Source organism: Rhinoraja longicauda, chromosome 13 (assembly GCF_053455715.1).
Source record: "Rhinoraja longicauda isolate Sanriku21f chromosome 13, sRhiLon1.1, whole genome shotgun sequence".
Classification (NCBI taxonomy): domain Eukaryota; kingdom Metazoa; phylum Chordata; class Chondrichthyes; order Rajiformes; family Arhynchobatidae; genus Rhinoraja; species Rhinoraja longicauda.
In genome coordinates this window covers 31,556,124-31,577,302 of record NC_135965.1, presented here as the reverse complement: position 1 = coordinate 31,577,302, position 21,179 = coordinate 31,556,124, and the positions used below count along the sequence as shown (strand labels likewise).

The 21,179-nt window shown below is 43.6% G+C and overlaps 1 protein-coding gene across 1 annotated transcript; it reads left to right on the top strand.

Moving 5' to 3' along the window:
- Window positions 1–220: 220 nt before the first annotated feature.
- Window positions 221–19,186, top strand: LOC144599215 (protein mab-21-like 4). The gene is made up of 5 exons (XM_078409973.1): window positions 221–734; window positions 11,112–11,331; window positions 15,714–15,867; window positions 17,833–18,198; window positions 19,085–19,186. Exons 1-5 carry the CDS (start codon window positions 221–223, stop codon window positions 19,184–19,186), a joined length of 1,356 nt encoding a protein of 451 aa, XP_078266099.1.
- Window positions 19,187–21,179: the final 1,993 nt, after the last annotated feature.

The following is a 21,179-nucleotide window of genomic DNA, read 5'->3' as shown; positions in this document are numbered from 1 at the left end:
CTTTGCTTTTGCCCATTTATCAATCCTCGTCTATCAAAATAAAGTGGCTGGGCTTGATTTACACGGATTACAGTACTCAGGCTGTGCTGTGACACTCCCAAACCCCTCCCAGAGTTTCAAAGCGTCTTACCTTTAGTTTAACTTCACATGCTCGCACACAATCTGCATGAGCAGGGAGTTGAAGCCACAGACTACAGGTGTTCTTAAAAAGACTGTCAACATGTCGCTGTCAAAGATGAGTAGTTTGGGCTGGTATCAGAGATATTTATTGGGGATAAAATCCCACCAGGACATGAAGATTATTGAAATACAGAAATGCGAAGATATTCTCTTTACAATACTCGACCGGGTCCAGCAGCAAGACAGCAGATTTCAGGTGGATTACTTCAGGGAGCTGGCATGCTTTGAGCTTACTCTCAGGACAGAGTTTAGTGAATTGGACATGGAGGTGCCTCTGCACTTCAACGATTTGTCTTTAAGGATTGAAGAGAGTTGTGACACCTCCAAAACTGTGGACGGAATCTCCGATCAAACCCAGGCAAGAAAGGGGTTTGTTTACCTGGCTGTTCCAAAGGAAAGTGAAGGCAGATGGCTGGAGAGTGACCTATTCCACAGGCTTCCCAAATCATCCCAGTGCAGTGGGCATATTGTTCCAGGCAGAGTCATAAATGTCCTGAAAGAGCTTCTCATAGGAGCTATTGTTTACTGTGAGCAGAATTTCCTTCTCAAACCAGGTAAGGAATCTTTCACTTCTACTTTACTTTGAATGTCTTGGGCCTGAGGTGTTGCTGGGCAGATTAGTGAACAATAGCCAAGAATTCAGCTTGGAGACTTACTCATGATATATTTAATGTACATACTGGGTTAGTAAAGGTTCAAAGATCTTTTATTGTCACGTGTACCAACTAAGGTACAGTGATATTCGATTTACCATACAGCCATACTAAAAAAAGCAACAAGACACACAACAACATGAAAGTTACCATAAACGTCCACCACAGCAGATTCCCCACATTCCTCACTGTGATGCAAGGCAATAAGGTCTAATCTTCCCTCTTTATTCTCCCACGGTCGGGGCAGTCGATCCATCCGCAGTCGGGGTGATTAAAGCTCCTGCGTCGGGGGGATCAAAGCTCCCGCATCGGGGCGGTTGAAGCTCCTGCAGCTTGGAGCTCCCGAAGTCGGTCCCTAACCAGGGACTGCGAGCTCCATGATGCTAAAGTCCCCAGGCTCCAATGCATGGAGAACCAAGGTCGATCCCCGACAGGGACCGCCAGCTCCACGATGGTAAGTCCTGCAAGCTCCCGCAGTTTGGAGCTCCCTGAAGTCGATCTCCAGCAAGAGGCCGCCAACTCCACGATGTTAGGCCGCAAAGCAGACGGAGGGAGATACGATACGGAAAAAAATCACATCTCTGTCGAGGTAAGAGACTAAAAAAAGTTTCCGCCAATCTCCCCCCAACACCACATAAAACAAGCTAAAGAACACTAAAACACACATATAACACATACTAAAAAACACCAAAGAAGGAAAAGGACGAGACAGACAGTAGGCGAGGCAACTATAACGGACGTCACCCGGTTTAAATGAGTAGATAATGTCAGTGGTATGTAAAACCACGATCCCACATGGGTCTTATAAATTCAGGATAATTGATATCTCCCAGTGTGCAGGTGTGTATGGATAGCTTGTTCAATAGAATGATGTATTATCGTAGGGGTATCCCATATTTAATTTGTGTTATCTTTTGCACCACCTGATTGCAATATGTCAAGAGAATTAAATGGTTAGAAGCAAATATTTCTCTTCACCTCTATATCCTATTATTCTTGCAAACAAAGCAATAATCTAGAAGTGCCTGTGGAAGAGATCGGCTTTACATACATAACTATGTCAACATTCTGGTTGCAGGTTGCCCCCAGGTTCTGGCAGGATTGCATTCCAGTGAATTGTTCATATTGCAGGGGGGAGGGGAGGGGGGGAGGGGGGGGGGGAGGGGAGGGGGGGAGGGGGAGGGGGAGGGGGGGGGGAGGGGGGGAGGGGGAGGGGGGGGAGGGGGGGAGGGGGGGGAGGGGGAGGGGGGAAGCTGGAAGGGGGGAGGGGGGAAGCTGGAAGGGAGGAGCGGCAAGACAAAGCAGGATTGCATTCCAGTGAATTGTTCATATTGCAGGGGGTGGGGGAAGAAAGCTGGGAGGAGGGGCAAGGCAAAGATTGACAGGTGCGCGAGGGTTTTGATAGACAGACGTTTGGACAAAGGCCAGAGATGAAAAGACAAAAGGTGTGAGATAAGGATATGAGCGGTATGAATTGTGAAGCCAGAGAAAGGAATATAGGTGGAAGAGAAGTGAGAAAGGGGAAAATGAGTGCAGGTCCAGGTGGGGCACAGGGAAGAGCGGTGGGGGGATGGGGGGGGGAGGATGTTTGTTGTTTGTATTTTACTATCTCAAATTGGAGAATTTATTTAACCATGTGAGAAAGGTTCATGTACCTCCTCTAACTTCATCTACTGCACCCGCATTTCCCAATGTGGCCTCTTTTACATCAGCGAGACCAAGTGCTGACTCGGCGACCGTTTCGTTGAACACTTGCGCTTGGTCATAGAAACATAGAAAATAGGTGCAGGATTAGGCCATTCGGCCGTTCAATATGATAATGGCTGATCATCCAGAATCTGTACCTCGTTCCGGCTTTTTCACCATATCCCTTGATTCCCTTAGCTCCAAGAGCCAAATCTAACTCAGCCAAGGCCTGCTGGATCTCCTGGTTGCTAACCATTTTAACTCCCCTTCCAATTCCCATACTGAGCTCTCTGTTCTGGGCCTCCTCCATTACCAGAGTAAGGCCACATGCAAACTCAAGGAATAGCATCTCTTTGTGAGGCTTACAACTCAATGGCATGACATTGAATTCTCCAATTTTAGGTAACTATCCTCCAAACAACCCCGCCTCCCCCTCTCTTTTCCTTTCCCCTTTTTATCCTCCCCTCTCCCCGTTCCTGACCTGAAACATCAAGTGTTCATGTTCTCCAGAGATGTTAGCTGACATGCTCAGTACTAGCAACGTTAGTCCAGGTAAGGACCTATCCTGGTGAATTAGAGAATTTTGCAGACAAAGTGTTGACGGTATCTTTCAAGTGCATTAAAGTGCCTTCTGTAGGCAATTCTGGTCTCGGAAGCAGACAGGAGGGCATGAATCACTGTTCCTCGATAGACCATGAGATTTGTGCTGGGTCTGAGGTTTTGATCTTCAAACATCCTATCATCCAAACATCATCTAAAAGTTGTGCTATCCTTTGACAGCAGGGTAATAAGAACCGTTTTATAAAAATTGAACCAGTCTGTATTTACAAAATAAGTGAGTTTACGACTGAAACATTGGACCATCGTGATAGTGCAGTCTTTTTGCTACAATAATCCAGAGCTAATCCTTTATTGCCTCTTTAACATTATATCCTACTTTCCTCCAATGTTGTTCTTTTCATTATTACAAAATGCTGCAAATTTGAAGTAACAACAGGAAATGATGGGAAAAAAACAGCAGGTCAGGCAACACCTGGGAGAAAAACAGCATTTGATTTTTAGGTCAATGGCCTTTCCTTCAGTTCCGATGAATGGTCATTTACTTTGTTGTCTGGCCCACAGAGCACTTAGAGCTTTGTCAGGATGGTCTCCTGTTACAGCCCTAAACCTCTGTAAGTAGAGACTGGTTCAATGTTACATTTCTTCCATGCTTTCTATTATTAGAAAGATTTCATTGTATCTGCTTTAAAAAACTCTTTCGCAAAGCAACAGATGGGCGGTCACAGTGGCGCAGCAGTAGAGTAGCTGCCTTGCAGCGAATGCAGCGCTGGACACCCGGGTTCGATCCCGACTACGGGTGCTGTCTGTACGGAGTTTGTACGTTCTCCCCATGACTTGCGTGGGTTTTCCCCGAGATCTTCGGTTTCCTCCCACTATCCAAAGATGTACAGGTTTGTAAATGTAAAAATTGTCCCTAGTGGGTGTAGAATAGTGTTAATATGCGGGGCTCGCTGGTTGGCGCGGACCCGGTGGGCCGAAGGGCCTGTTTCCGTGCTGTATCTCCAAACTAAACTAAACTAAGCTAAAAATGCTTAAACAACCTTTCAAGCAAACAAATTTCTGCTTCCCTCTCCTAATTAGTTTGGAGATACAGCATGGAAGCATGCCCTTAAGCCCACTGAGTCCATGTCAGCCGTTCATCACCCGTTTACACTAGTTCTATCTTATTCCACTTTCTCATCCACCCACTGCACAAATGGGGGCAATTTACAGAGGCCAATTAACCTACAAACCTGCATGTCTTTGGGATGTGGGAGGGAACCAGAGCACATGGAGAAAACCCATGTGGCCTCACGGAGAACGTACAAACTCCACACAGACAGATAGCACCCAAGATCACGATCGAATGCGGGTGTCTGACGCAGTGAGGCAGCAGCTCTACAAGCTGTGCCACCCTTTCTCAGTAGAAGTTTTAAATTCTATGAATTTACACTCACATTTATTGTTATTTTGCTTCAGTTGGAACGAGTTAGCACGTTGAGTGTTTTTTTTGTGGGTTGTTTAATTGTTCTTTATGGAGCTGTACTTGAGACATTGCATCTTCCCAGCAAGGGAATTGCTGGCTCCCAGTACAGTACAGAATCAACTTCAAGCTCCTCCTATTCACATACAAAGCCCTAAACGGGCTTGCCCCCCCCTATATCAAAAATCCTCTAACCCACCACTCAACCCTCTAACCCTCCAGGTCCCTCAGGTCGGCCGACTTGGGGCTACTGACTATCCCGCGGTCTAGGCTTAAGCTCAGGGATGACCGCGCTTTTGCGGTTGCAGCTCCTAGACTGTGGAACAGCATCCCTCTCCCCATCAGAACTGCCCCCTCCATCGACTCCTTTAAGTCCAGGCTCAAAACCTATTTCTACTCCCTAGCATTTGAGGCCCTCTGAGGGGGTGCTGTGAACTGTTTATGTATGTGCTGCTATGTTTGTGTGCCATTGTATGTTCGTTCTTAGTACCTGAACTGGTGTACAGCACTTTGGTCAACGTGGGTTGTTTTTAAATGTGCGAAACAAATAAAATTGACTTGACTTGACTTGACTTGACTGATCTGTTTCACTTCTCTTCACTGTTGCCTTTGTGTTGTCAGCAACTTCTACTTAAGCACCAGAAAACTGGTTTAACTGCTGAGACATGTTTTCACAACACTGGCAGCTACCAGACTTGCTTTAAGGGCCTGTCCCAGTTAGCCGATTTTAAGGCGACTGCCGGCGACTAGGCTGTCGCCGACAGTTCGCCGGGGTGTCGCGGGCATGATCGTAAGGAGTCTTCCAAAAACTGTAGTGGATCTCAGCGCGTCGCTGTGAAATCATCCGGAGTGAAATTTCTTGTCGCCAGGTATCGTTGCTTATTGCGGGCGCTGTCGCATGCCGTCCCCAGGTTTGATAGGTTCTCTTAGATGCATTTAGAAGCACATAATATTAAAATAAGTAAAGTCATTTCAAAATACCATAAAATGCTTGTGTTTAACCAATTTATTTACCGTCAGGACATTGGACAGGTAGATTGGAGGCGACAGTTTGACAGTCAGATAAGCGTGGGAATTTTCGCAATGTTTATGGCCATCAGCCATTACATTTAAAGTGGGCTCCCAACCCAGATATGCAACTCCCGTACATTTTCAAAGAATGCCCACACACTTTTCACAAAAAACCATTTAACCACTTTTGAATTTTTTTTTTAATACAGCTATTAGTAAACTGGAAGTAAATCCAGTTTATGCCTTTTTACAGTGAAGCTTGGTTTTTAAGTAACCCATACAAGATGTTATAGTTCAAAACTCTCAAGTCAGCGATTTCAGTGAAAATTAGGATGCCGGAGAAGCATTGACAGCGTGGGAATTTCGTGATGTTTCCGAAGATGGTGTAATCTCGACCTGACTCGGCATTGTCGTCGGGTAAAATAAAATTTTGGCGATCCGCTACGACTTTGACAATCGCCGGCAGTCGCCAAAAAAATCGCCTAAGTGGGACAAGTCCTTAATTTAGCATTCTAACCCTTGAGATTTAACCTGACAGTTGTGCTCAACTCATTTAAAACTCATTTATAAGCCAAAGTAAAATTTATTTTAATCAATTCAAGATTAGCTCAGTACCTGACCTTTATTTTCTTTGCAAAACTAAGTAAAGCATTCTGAGTAAAAACACTTCTAAGCAATTTCCAAATTTCTGGTGTTAAAATTGGGTGTAGCAACTTTAAATTTTAACTGGCACTCTCTTTTATGTGGATATATTGTAATGGCTTCTTAGAATGCGTGCTTTGTTTCCATGGTCATTCCTTTATCATCTTTATGCGAAGGATCACCATTATTTTTATTATTTAACTCCATGTGTTCTCTATTTCAGACCTTTCATCTTTGTCCTTACCATTTTTCTGCATTAGTTACATTCTTTCAATCCCAAGCATCTTCCAGTTCTCAAATCTTATCTCTCTCCTTTCTCACAATTATTGGCAGACCTGCTGAGCACTTCTGGAACTCTCAACTTCACTTCATCATTCAATGCCAAACTGATGACTTCAACCGACGATTATGTGATGTACCAACCATCCCATTTTCTGGATGGTAATTTAAAAAAAAATGCAGGATGGGCTGTTGATTTACACCCTGCTTACGAGACACTCTGCCCTCTTTCATTCTAACAAATTGCACAAAATGAAATTCTTCTCTTCTCAGTCAGCTGTTCTGAATTTCATACAGGGCGAAGCACAAGAATCACGCACTATACCGGGTGTTGACTTCGGAGTGAGTCAGTGTAAAGGGAATTCATTCACGAGTACCCCTTGCCACACCACAATTAAAAGTAGAACAGTGAATCAGACTTCTTGATCCTAAAATAACATCACCAATGCACACGAGGGTGGCGATCAGGAATATCATTTGTTTGCAGCTCTAGACCTAGAGGAGGGGGGAGAGAGGGAGAGGGGGAGTGGTAGGGGTGGAGGGGGAGAGGAGGGGAGAGAGATGGAGAGGGGGAGGGGTAGGGGGGAGGGGGAGAGGAGGGGGGAGAGAGTAGAAGGGGGAGGGGGAGAGACAGGGGGAAGGGTGGGGGGAGGGGAGAGAGAGGAAGAGGGGAGGGTTAGGGGGGAGGGGGAGCGGAGAGGGCGAGCATAAGAGTTGCGAGCATAACAGGCATAAGAGTTGTGTAGAGCTGCTCGAGGCAAACTTCAATTCAGTGCATATTGCCCTGGGATTTCTCTCAACTTGCATCATACTATGCACTTTGTTAGCCAACGCTAATCTATGCCTCAGTTTTTAATAGGTTATTATGTGTTTCTGAAGTCTTTCATTAAGGATATCATTATACTGGAAAGGGTGCAGGGGAGATTCACGAGGACGTTACCAGGACTGGAGGGCTTGAGTTATAGGGAGTGGCTGAATAGGCTGGGTCTGTTGTCACTGGAGCACAGCAGGCTGAGGGGTGGCCCTATGGAGGTATATAAAATTATGAGGGGCGTTGGATGATCACAGTCATTTTCCCAGAGTTGGGCGTCCAAAACTAGAGAACATAGGTTTAAGATGAATGTGGGGAGATTTAAAAGTGACATGGGGTGGCAACCTTTTCACTCAGAGGATGGTGGGTGTAAGGAACGAGCTGCCAGAAGAAGCGGTAGAAATAGGTACAATTCTAGTCTTTCCATGCTATTCAATACTATGACTGAATGATTCTTAAGGGCCAGCATTCACTTAGAAGATTTTGAAGCCACAATATCTGAAGAACGGTCTCGACCCGAAACGTCGCCCATTCCTTCTCTCCAGAGATGCTGCCTGTCCCGCTGAGTTACTGCAGCATTTTGTGTCTACCATATCTTTGTACATACCTTCTGACGAAGAGTCACAAACCCCAAAACTGTTGCTTATTCCACAGATGCACCTGACCTGCTGAATTTATTATTTTCTATATTCATTTGAGATTTATTGCTCTGCGTTTTTTATTTTATTAAGTATGCATACCTGCCTTGTGATACCTATTAGCCTCCTACATGAATCCAGCAGGCAGAAGGGTGTGGGGTGGTGGAAGGTTGATGTAGATTTAAAAGAATGGTCCCAGGAAATCAGGCATGAGGTGGCAAGAAGGATCAGGAATGAATTAACATCAAAGATGGGGTGAGGTGGACGAGTCTGAAAGTTTTATTGTGTGCCCCAAAGGAACACATACCCTCTACATTCTGGACAACAATGAAAGAACAAAAAGTAAAATTAACTCACTTTTCAAGGTGCCTTCTGATTTCAATTTCTCCTTTCACTTGAACCAAATACTTCCACTTTAAATATCCTGCCTTGATTACATCAGCAAAGTCCATTCTGCTAAAGCCCCTGTCCCATTTAGACGATTTTTTAGGCAACTAGACTGTCACCACATGGTCGCCGCGGTGTCGGCTATATGGTCTTGATTAGTCTTCAGAGAGTCGTAGCATTTTTCTGGTCGCCGCTGGATTTTAAAATGTTAAAAAAATTTCGGTCGTAGGTGGACGTCCTAAGTCACGACGACTGGGTCGCCGGTTGGCGTTAGCTTGCCCTAGCTTGACATCGACTGGGTGGTAGGTTGTTGTAGCTTGTCGTAGACATTGTCGTGGGGGTCCAGTCGCTGGTTTTTCAGCGACCTGCTATGACTATGACAGTCGCCGGCAGTCGCCTAAACAATCGCCTAAGTGGGACAGGCTCTGAAGATAGGTGGCAAGAAACTAGATTGTATTGCACTGTTATTTCTCAAAATCAACTTAATTCGGAGTAAATAGCATTTTACTGGAGACACAAGAAACTGTAGATGATGGAATCTTGAGCAAAACACATAGCGCTGGACGAAGTCAGTGGGTCAGGCTGCATTTGTGGATGGAATTAACAGACGGTATTTTGGGTCGGCACCCTCTTCAGACCCAAGATGGCATTAGTAAATAACATTACTGATCATTCCAGGAGAAAACATGTTAAACACAAAGTTGGACTGGGTATTTCAGGCCAGGATCCATGCTCTACACCAGATGTGATCCCAATAACAATCTCCGCATAAACATAAGCTCTTGGCTACAGAAAATGATGTCTCTTTGGCAGCTGCCAAAAACAAAACACAACTCATGGCATTCTGCTGAAAGCATAGGCTTATGGGGAGAGATTTAAGAGAGACCTCAGAGGCAACTTTTTCACTCAGGGGATGGTTAGTATCTGAAATGAGCTGCCAGAGGAAGCTATAGGAGTGGATACAATTATGATTTTCAAAATAAATTTGGACAGATTCATGAATCGGAGTTTAAAGGGATATAGGCCCAATGCAGGCCAATAGGATAGCCCAGAATGCCAATTTGGTCGGCATGGACAAATTAAACTGAAGGATCTGTTTCCATGCTGTATGGCTTTATGACTATAACTGGACACTTCGGAGGCAGCTCCAAAGCTCCTTTGCACTGTTTACACATCTCTCAAAGTGTTTAAAGGGTGTTCACTAATATCTTGTGCTTTTAGAAGAATTTGAAACCTGAACAAGTGGGTATCACAATGGATATACTGCTGGCAGCACTTTTTGAAGTGCTAGATGTTATTGGCAACTCAGGGCATCTCTGAGAAGGAAACACCAAAATGCACAGAGGCAGAGATCCAATATAAAGGAAGGTTGTGCAATCCAAGGTTGTACCTCAACCTCCCTGATGAGCAATGAATTTGTAAGCTTGTGATCACTGAGACATCCTGTGAGATGACCTTTAAGCATGAACATACACCTGGACACTGGTCTCTACATTGGTATCACTGTCACAGTCCCAACTTCCAACCTTCATTCCCTTTGCAGCTGCTGACGTTTGCCACATATCACAGTATTAGAAGCATTACCCGAGAGAAACAGAGTTAACTCAGACGAAGAATCTTTGGCCTGAAATTTTAATGCTGCTTCTCTTTCCATGGATATGGCCTGATCTGTTAAATGTTTCAAAAATGTTTTGAATTATGTTACTGTTGCTTAAATAAAGATCTATTTGTCACAAATGTATCCATTTGTTAAAACTTTCCTAAAAAATTAATGCTTAAATGTGACAAACTCCAGTTCTTATATTCAGATCATTGGAACTCTCATAGTAGAGTATTCTGAGTTATATTGCATTTATTTTGTAAGGTTTATAATAATACTATATATGATAATACAATGGAAGACACAAAAAGAATTCTGGAGCAAATCAGCAAGTCAGGCAGCATCCCTGGAAAACATAAATGTGGTTTTGGGTTGGGACCCTTCAGACTTTCTCCAGGGATGCTGTCTGACCCGTTGAGTTACCCCAGCATTTTGTGTCTTTCCTTGGTAAACCAGCATCTGCATTATCTTGTTCCTGCGATAATACAATTTCAACTTGACATAGTCAACTCTGTAATATTATTTAGGTTGTTATACAAAGAAATATTATTGTTGTTACAGTTATTGTTATATCACTACAAATTGTATTATTGTTGTTGTATGAGATTTTGGTTAGTCAGTCACACCCCAGCGGCACGGTAGCGCAGCGGTAGAGTTGCTGCTTTACAGCGAATGCAGCGCCGGAGACTCAGGTTCGATCCTGACTACGGGTGCTGCACTGTAAGGAGTTTGTACGTTCTCCCCGTGACCTGCGTGGGTTTTCTCCGAGATCTTCGGTTTCCTCCCACACTCCAAAGACGTACAGGTATGTAGGTTAATTGGCTGGGTAAATGTAAAAATTGTCCCTAGTGGGTGTAGGATAGTGTTAATGTACGGGGATCGCTGGGCGGCACGGACTTGGAGGGCCGAAAAGGCCTGTTTCCGGCTGTATATATATGATATGATATGATATGATTAATTTTAGTTCCTACAGGCAATTGTTGCATTGGGAACATATTTTGTGGAGTGCAGGAACTTCCCCTGAAGGGTGTGTGGAGACTGCATTAGTTTAGTTTAGTTTAGCTTAGTTTAGTTTAGTTTAGTTTGATATCATGGGATTTTGTTATAGTGACTCAACTTCATACAAGTGTAACAAGTTTATTCCAATACTTTATTTGGTTTAGTAGAGCATCTCACCTCAATATACCCCTTGCCTTTACAGGAGATGTGAATGCTTCTTTGTTAAATTTTGATGATCCCAGGATAACACTGGTTCTAAGAAATTTGATGAGGCCCTTACGAGTTAATATCATTCCCGTACTTCGGAGAACCAATACCCTTTTGGAGTTTGGAAGTGAGGATGACAAGATCTTTCCTGAGCCAATCAATCAGGTGGCACTCTCAAACATTGACATTCAGAATGGAACTTATTATCACTGGAGGTAAGTGCAACCATTTATAATTGGAGCAACTGGAAAACAATGCCAAGTTATCACAGATTTTGGAACTTTGACCAGTGTCATTTGGCAATTCTGATTGTTTTTCCATAAAATTATGTTATTTCTTGGCAAATAGAATTATGAAAATAGATTAGCCCTTGTACTCAATCCCACCAATTCAGCCAGAATGTGTCGGAAGGAACTGCAAATGCTGGTTTATACTGAAGATTGACACAAAATGCTGGAGTAACTCAGCTGGTCAGGCAGCATCTTTGGAGAAGGGTTCTGACCCGAAAAGGCAGCATCTCCAGAGATGCTGCCTGATCCGCTGAGTTACTCTAGCATTTTGTGTCCACCAAATCAGCATTCTCTGTGTTATTTGGATTTGAAGTGAGGTGCCAAAGATAAGAGAACATAAATCAAACACATCAACCACCTCAGGCCTTTGACATTATGTTTTAACTTCACAGGCAGGAGGTTGCACTTTGAAAAGTTCTCCTTCTGCACTCCTTGGTATTTGCACCTGTGAGCATCAGATTGCACCCCTTAGTAGGTTTTGTTTTGGAAGTGATTGAGAACTAAATTGTCCTGGTGGTCATCTTGATTAGTCTAATAAACTGTTTGCCATGGTAGCAGGAGGAATCTATCATTAAGGCAAACAGTTTGATGTCCGTTACTTAGGTGAATAACGGTGATGTTGCTGTCCAATATCACAATGAATAGCATTGAAGGATTCTTAGAACAGCTTGTACTGGAGCCTACTAGGGAGAAGGCAATTCTGGATTTAGTGTTGTGTAATGAACCTGATTTGATAAGGGAACTCAAGGTAAAAGAGCCATTAGGAGGCAGTGATCATAATATGATAAGTTTTAATCTTCAAATTGAGAGGGAGAAGGGAAAATCGGAAGTGTCAGTATTACAGTACAGCAAAGGGGATTACAGAGGCAGGAGGCAGGAGCTGGCCAGATTTGACTGGAAGGAGACCCTCGCAGGGAAGATGGTGGAATAGCAATGGCAGGTATTCCTGGGAATAATGCAGAAGTTGCAAGATCAATTCATCCCAAAGAGGAGAAAAGATTCTAAGGGGAGTAAGAGGCACCCGTGGCTGACAAGGGAAGTCAAGGACAGCATTAAAAATAAAAGAGAAGTATAACATAGCAAAGAAGAGTGGGAAGCCAGAGGATTGGGACTCTTTTAAAGAGCAACAGAAGATAACTAAAAAGGCAATACGGGGAGAAAAGATGAGGTGCGAAGGTAAGCTAGCCAATAATATAAAGGAGGATAGTAAAAGCTTCTTTAGGTATGTGAAGAGGAAAATAATAGCTAAAGCAAATGTGGGTACCTTGAAGACAGAAGCAGGGGAATTTATTATGGGGAACAAGGAAATGGCAGACGGGTTGAACTGGTACTTTGGATCTGTCTTCACTAAGGAAGATACAAACAATCTCCCAGATGCTCTCGTGGCCCCAGATCCTAGGGTAATGGAGGAACTGAAGGAAATTCACATTAGGCAGGAAATGGTGTTGGGTAGACTGATGGAACTGAAGGGTGATAAATCCCCTGATGGTCTGCATCCCTGGGTACTTAAGGAGGTGGCTCTAGAAATCATGGACGCATTGGTGATCATTTTCCAATGTTCTATAGATTCAGGAACAGTTCCTGTGGATTGGAGGGTAGCTAATGTTATCCCACTTTTTAAGTAAGGAGGGAGAGAGAAGACAGGAAATTATAGACCAGTTAGTCTGACATCAGTGGTGGGGAAGACGCTGGAGTCAATTATAAAAGACGAAATTGCGGAGCATTTGGATAGCAGTAACAGGATTGTTCCGAGTCAGCATGGATTTACGCTTGACTAATTTTCTGGAATTTTTTGAGGATGTAACTAGGAAAATGGACAGGGGAGAGCCGGCGGATGGAGTGTACCTTGACTTTCAGAAAGCCTTCGACAAGGTCCCACATAGGAGATTAGTGGGCAAAATTAGAGCACATGGTATTGGGGGTAGGGTACTGACATGGATAGAAAATTGGTTGGCAGACAGAAAGCAAAGAGTGGGGATAAATGGGTCCCTTTCAGAATGGCAGGCAGTGGCTAGTGGGGTACCCCGAGGCTCGGTGCTGGGACCGCAGCTATTTACAATATACATTAATGACTTGGAGGAAGGGATTAAAAGTAACATTAGCAAATTTGCAGATGACACAAAGCTGGGTGGCAGTGTGAACTGTGAGGAAGATGCTATGAGGTTGCAGGGTGACTTGGACAGGTTGTGTGAGTGGGCGGATGCATGGCAGATGCAGTTTAATGTGGATAGGTGTGAGGTTATCCACTTTGGTGGTAAGAATAGGAAGGCAGATTATTATCTGAATGGTGTCAAGTTAGGAAAATTGGACGTACAACGAGATCTGGGTGTCCTAGTGCATCAGCCACTGAAAGGAAGCATGCAGGTACAGCAGGCAGTGAAGAAAGCCAATGGAATGTTGGCCTTCATAACAAGAGGAGTTGAGTATAGGAGCAAAGAGGTCCTTCTGCAGTTGTACATGGCCCTAGTGAGACTGCACCTGGAGTACTTTGTGCAGTTTTGGTCTCCAAATTTGAGGAAGGATATTCTTGCTATTGGGGGCGTGCAGTGTAGATTCACTAGTTTAATTCCCGGAATGGCGGGACTGTCGTATGTTGAAAGACTGGAGTGACTAGGCTTGTATAAACTGGAATTTAGAAGGATGAGAGGGAATCTTATTGAAACATATAAGATTATTAAGGGGTTGGACACATTAGAGGCAGGAAACATGTTCCCAATGTTGGGGGAGTCCAGAACCAGGGGCCACATTTTAAGAATAAGGGGTAGGCCATTTAGAACGGAGATGCGGAAAAACTTTTTCAGTCAGAGAGTTGTAAATCTGTGGAATTCTCTGCCTCAGAAGGCAGTGGAGGCCAATTCTCTGAATGCTTTCAAGAGAGAGCTGGATAGAGCTCTTAAGGATAGCGGTCAGGGGGTATGGGGAGAAGGCAGGAACGGGGTACTGATTGAGAATGATCAGCCATGATCACATTGAATGGTGGTGCTGGCTCAAAGGGCCGAATGGCCTACTCCTGCACCTATTGTCTATTGTCTATTGTCAAGAGGTCTGCTGGCCAGCACCACAGCGTGTAACAGTTGCGTTACTGTACAATTCTAGTATTGGTGCCCAAAATGATAATGACAGCAATGTTAATGTCTGCATCCACAGCGAGGATCAGTATGATTGATGTCCAACTCAACAATTAGTAGTCAGTGTCCACAGTATTTAACAGTAGTAATGATTTCCCGTTCCACAGTTACACTGGACATGATGTCCGATATCATGGCTCCTAACTGTAGTATTGATGTCCCAAACCACAATCAATGATAATCTTGGTCTAATATGATGAGGAGTGGCAGTAACATTGATATCTAATTCCACGGTATATTGCAAGTACTAACATTGGATATCACAGTGAGTAATAGTAGTATTGATGTCCAATACCACAGTGAGTAAAAGTGGACTCGTACAGTACAGAAAAAAACTTTCAGCCCACCATGTCCATGTTGACCGCCAAGTACCTACCTATACTAATCCCATTTGCCAGCACAAGGTATCTAGCTTCCTACACCTTGGGGATTCACATTCTCTTCAAATGCTTCTTAAACTTGGTTAAAATATAAAGACTAAATGTAATCAATATTGTAGTCATTATCTGTCGTGTTGATACCCTAAACTACAATTCTGAAAAGTTGCCTTGCTAGCCAATACCATAAAGTGACCTTGAGCAGAAATCAACCTTGCTGGAGGAATCTGCAGGTCCAGCAACATCTATGAAGCGAATCGACAGACGACTTTTCGGGTTAGGATCTTTCTTCAGACCCAAATCGGTCTGAATTAGTCTGAAGAAGGAACTCGACTTGAAACATCATCTGTCCATTCCCTCCACAGATGCTGCCTGGCCTGCTGAGTTCCTCCAGCACTTTGTTTTGTGCTCAAGATTCCAGCATCTGCAATCTCTTGTGAATCCATAAAGTGATACGTGTTCATATCCAATTCCATATCAAATAATGACAGGGGTTACATCCAATGGCACTGTATGCAATAGTGATGATCTTCAACTTCTTAGTGAATAACAATAACAATGAGGTTGAAATCTACTATATATAACAATAGTGGTCACTTCCAATATCACATTTCATAATAGTAGTGTTGATGTGCAATGCCATTATAAATAACAGTACTAAGTGTCCACAACCATGCTGAGTAACTGTTGAGTGCAGCGTATCTGTGCCTGCACAGGTCCAATTGCCTTTAAAGCCATCTCTGCTACCTTGGAAGAATTACACTGTTTCCACAAAGATGACCCATGGCACTATGTGTTTCAGATTTAGTTTTGGGCGACCGATGAAAAAGTTGCTTGAGAAAGCAGATGCTGATGGAGGCCATCGGCTTGACACCCTGTGCCTTCTGGACAGAATTAACTCTGACCACTGGCTCCCAGAGCCAAACAAGAGAGGACTCAAATTTAAGCATTTTAAGGTGAGTGCTCTTTTTCAATTTGATGGTGCATATCGATTATGTCAATTTTACTTTCGACTTTAGAGGTACAGTGCGGAAACAGGTCCTTCGGTCCACCGAGTCCACACGCTGACCATCGATCACCCCGTACACTAACACTATCCGACACACTAGGGACAATTTATAGTTTTTACCAAAACCAATTAACCTACAAACCTGTGCGTTTTTGGAGTGTGGGAGGAAACAGGGGCACCAGGAGCAAAACCCATGCGGTCACAGGAAGAAAATACAGACAGCACCCGTTATCAGGATCGAACCCAGAGCTCAGGCAGTAACTCTACTGCTCACCACTACACTCTCCCAACAAGAGCTCTTTGAAAGAAAATGTATCATTATCATCCAAGACTTTGATCAAACATCGATCAAATACAGTGGTATCTGTAATTCCAAAAATGTCATGTGTTTTTGTCATGTAAAATTATTTGATATCTGCGATTGGGCACATAACATGATAATTGGCTGGAGATCTGGATGTGTTTTCTGCTTTTCAAAAATGGATTGAACAAGCTGCAGAACTGATGGGCTTGTGCGCACTTCTTTCCTGCTTGTATTGTTGGATTTCTAATTTCAAATCCTTGGTACGATCTCGTAACTCACATAATTATTTCCATAGTCAGTATATTTCCTGCATAGTTGGATAGACTAGCAGGTTTCTAACCATGAAGGAGCAGGTAAGCCTGTCTCCGTGAGCCGCTCAATTGGTAACAGCATGTGCATCCCATCCCAACCCCCGAAGAGCAATCCAAAGGGGCAATAGTGGTATCCTGATTCCACCAAACCTTCACCACACATCCTGAACAGAGCTCTAAAAACTGATAAAATATTAATATATTCACTCAAGGTAGGATTTCAAGAGGGAGCAAGTCCTGGCCATTCAACTACTGTGACAACACTGGGCATTCAATTCATACTAATCACAAAGAAATGGTGAGGAACCGCCAACTAATAAAGTAAAAAATATACTCAGCTTGATGGATGGCCTCAGTAAATATAATTGGTCTGCAATCAGTTGATGAACTCAGGAGGTACACAGGGCTCTCGGGAGGCTCACCATGACCATGGACACTATGTTGCTTCTACTGCCAATTTAATATTGAAAGTCAGAATATAGAAACAAGGAAATGCAGCTGCTGGTTTACAAAACAAAAGACACAAATTGCTGGAGTAACTCAGCATGCAAACTGGAGGAACAGCACCTCATATTCCGCTTGCATAGATTACAACCCAATATTGAATTCTCCAATTTTAGGTACCTCTAACAACCATCCATCCCTCCCCCTCCCCTTTTTTCCCCACACCCCCCTTTCTTCTCTCCCCCCCCCCCCCCATCCTCCCATCCCCTGTGCCCCATTGCACCTATTTCTCCCCTTCCTCTCCCCCCTCCAACTACCTCTGGCTTCACAACTCCTTTTGTCTCACACCTTTTTTTCTTCTCTCTGTCCAACCATCCTTTGTCCAACCATCTGCCTATTAACCCGCCCCCCCTCACCTTTGTTTGCCTATTACCTGCCACGCTTAGTCCTGCCCCACCTGTCTTCTAACTTTCTTCACCCCACTCTACAATCAGTCTGAAGAAAGGTCCCAATCCAAAATGTAACCTATCCATGTTCTTCAGAGATGCTGCCTGACCTGTTGAATTACTCCAGAGTTTTATGTCTTTTTATGGATATAAAGTTGTAATCCTGAACATAAGGCCGTTGATGGAAAAGGCTTTGAGAAATATTGTTGAGCTTGCTGGCACTCACAATGAGAGGATTTGTCCGTACCGCTTACTAAATAAGAAACTGAGGGATATCCCGCAGCCACAAATTAAAGCTTCTATGAGTAAAGAACATCAAGCTTATCTGGAACCCCATGCTTACCAATGACTTAGCAACTCTGGTTGAATCAATTTCTGGTTGCCATCCATATGTTCTATTTTACCAGACGGTGTTACTTTGGGCCATGAAGTTCTTTCCATCTTCCGAAGACTGGGTTAACCTGGAGTCATCTGTTTATCGGATGTTGGTGGTGTTGCTACGCTGCCTTGTCCTCAGGGATCTCCCCAACTACTTCATGCCTGAGATCAACGTTTTCAATGAAGATTTTCAGCCACCGTTTGATTTTCAAACTGTCTACAAGAAGGTGGAAGAGTTTGCTGGCTTCCCTGAGAAATGCCTCCAGATACATTTGACCCACCTCCTGCCTGCACAGCACCGACACATTGACAGTTACGTAAAGATGCTGCTGCAAATCCAGGACATCGAGGGTCTTTACTGGAACACGGCTTATTTTGACGTTATTCTGAACAAGGTAAGCTTGTAAGAAAAACTGAGGAACGAATATAGGAACCTAGCTAATTAATCAACATGCATACATTATTAAAGATCTTGCAACCCAAAGGCAGCATGGCTTAGTACAGAATTAAATTCACTCACAGCACCCCCTCCCCCCCCCCCCCCCCCCCCCACGCTATTCCATCATATATTGCCAGGGCAGGTACAGCACAGCCTTAAATCATAATCATAATAGTACTTTATTAGTCAAGTATGTTTTGCAACATACGAGGAATTTGATTTGCCGTACAGTCATACCAATAAAGAGCAACAAGCCACCCAAATAATTTTTTAACTTGAACATCCACCACAACGACTCCCCCACATTCCTCACTGTGATGGAAGGCAAAAAAAGTTCAATCTACTTCCCTTCTTTGTTCTCCCGCGGTCGGGGCACACGAACCTTCCGTTGTCGGGGACGATCTTGGCTCCCGCAGGCAAGGGATCGCAGGCTCCGATGGTAAGTTCACAGCCATTCAGCATCTGTATCCTCCCCTTACATACTACAGCTCTCAGATAATGTCTCCCTCTTTAAGGCCCACTTACACATTATCTATTTGAACAATTTTTCACCTTATAAGTATCTCATTCTTTGGCTGCATGTTTATTTTACAATAACCTGGGGATGACATATAGATTTGTTTCTCTCTGTTAATAATCGGACATCAATATAAAGAGTTTAGAATAAATGTGCTTTGAAGGAAGAGTCTGGGTACTCACCTTTGCCATCTAAATGATTGTTCATGGGCCTTCTGGTCACTCAGCCAGAATTAGGAGCTGTAAATGTTCTTTATATTTGCTGTCATTTTCACAGGGTGAGCCAAGAAGGGCCCCAAATTTTAATTGTCCTCCACTGTCTTTAGTTCCAGGTTTACAATGTCCAAGATGTTGACAGAATTGGGGCCATGCAGCTCATCTGGTCAAAAACCACCAAACTGGTGACCGATGAAGGATGCTCATCATAGCCATGAACGATGCTCATCGACATCCAAGAATAATGTTCATCGTGAACCATGGAGGTGGTGCAGCTAAACTCATTACAGAAAGGACTACACATCTGCAGATAAGATGAAAAACACAACCCTTCTGCACACTACAGCAGTCTGGACCGATACTCCACAATCATACCTACTATAGAATGCACTGCATCCCATATCCACATCTGATGTAGAATGCAGCACAACCCTAGGCCACATCTGCAATACACGGGTTCATACAATCTCATAAAAAGATGCTTAATGGGTATGAAGAAAAGACTGAAAAAGCAGAGGAAGTACAACTGTTGCCAATCTACTTTTTGCAAAGTCCAAATTATATACTTTACTGCATAATTTGGGCTTAAACCTTTCCATGCTGATGTCGAAACTATGCAATAAAGATCAAACTATAATAAGCATAGTTTCACCTCACTGTATAATGGCTTGGCTTGAATGTGTGAAATTTGACATAGAACAATTTGCATCTCTAAGCTCATCCTACAGAATCAGTCAGAATACCCTCTAAACAAAGCTATGACTTGAATCATCGAGGAACAGATATGTATTTTCCAAACAGGGTTATGTCTGGAAAGTCTTTCTCCATGGCTTACCATGTGCTGTAGTGTACAGTTCAAATCCCATCTATTTCCCACAATTTACCTCACTCCCTTTCACCCAGAATGGATCATCCTTCACTATTTTCCCAGCTTCCGCATGATACCGCCATCAGCATTTAAAAAGGACAGTTCCCTTTGCGAATTCTTAGTCAGCTTTTCCATCCCTACCACTTTCTCGTCTGAAGACAGATTCCCGTACTACTGCCGGGGATGCAGTATCTGTCCTTTCACCTCTTCCCTTCCTATTATTAAGGAACACAAACAATCTTTCCAGATGAAGCAGTGATTCAATTGCATTTCTCTAAATCTGGAGCACTGCATTTGGTGATGACAGTGTAGTCTCCTCTGCATGATAGAAACCAGACAGCCTGGGTCACCACTTTGCAGAACAACTGCTACCAATCCCCTTGAGTCACACTGATTTACAGTTCTCTTGTCTTTTCAATTCTCCATCCCATTCGCACTCTGACGTATCAGAGTATGTAAAAGACACTTGGGACAGGTACATGGATCATAAAGGTTTAGAGGGATATGGGCCAAACGCCAGCAAATGGGAAATAGTTCCTCAACCCAACTCGCCAATGCCGACTAATATGGGGCATCTTTCTCTGCATGGTCAGGTTGGGCGGAAGTCCCTCTTTCCATGCTCCATGTCCCTATCCTGCACTGTTACAACAATGCCCAACACAACTTGAGGAACAACACCTCATCTTTCTCTGCCTGTATCAGGACTGGCCATTTCCAGTCATCCATCCATGATATTAATTCAGGTTTTTTTCCTCTCCACTCATACAGCCTGATCTGCAGGACATGTTTCACAATCCTGCTATTAGCAACAACAAATCAGAAAAAACAATGTAATCACCATCTAGCAGTCCCGACCAATTTATTTTACCTGGTCTCACCGTATCACAAATATTCCCTTGGGCCTATCCATTGTTCTCCGCAACTTCTCCGCAACTTAAAATGTAATGTTTTGTTTCTTTCCCAGTTCTGATGAAGGATCTTTAATCTGAAATACAAAATCTATTCCTCTGTCGTTAGGTGCAGCCGATCTTCTGTTCCCAGCATATTTATTTCAGATTTCCAGTATCCATAGTTCTTCTTGATTTTATTCAAAACTACCTTGCATGTAAATGTACAGGACCTGGCAGCGAGGCACGAGATATATATTACAAGGCAGGTTGGAATCACTCGGCTTCTCTGCAGTTACTGTATGTCTACAGGAGTAGTTACTGTTACACATAAGCCATCTCGTATCCCTTATACATGAACAAGATCTGTCGCTAAGTCAAGTTATACACCCGTGAGGCTAGAATGGAATGTCTGTTGTAACCAGCACATGTAGGGAAGCTATCGATATG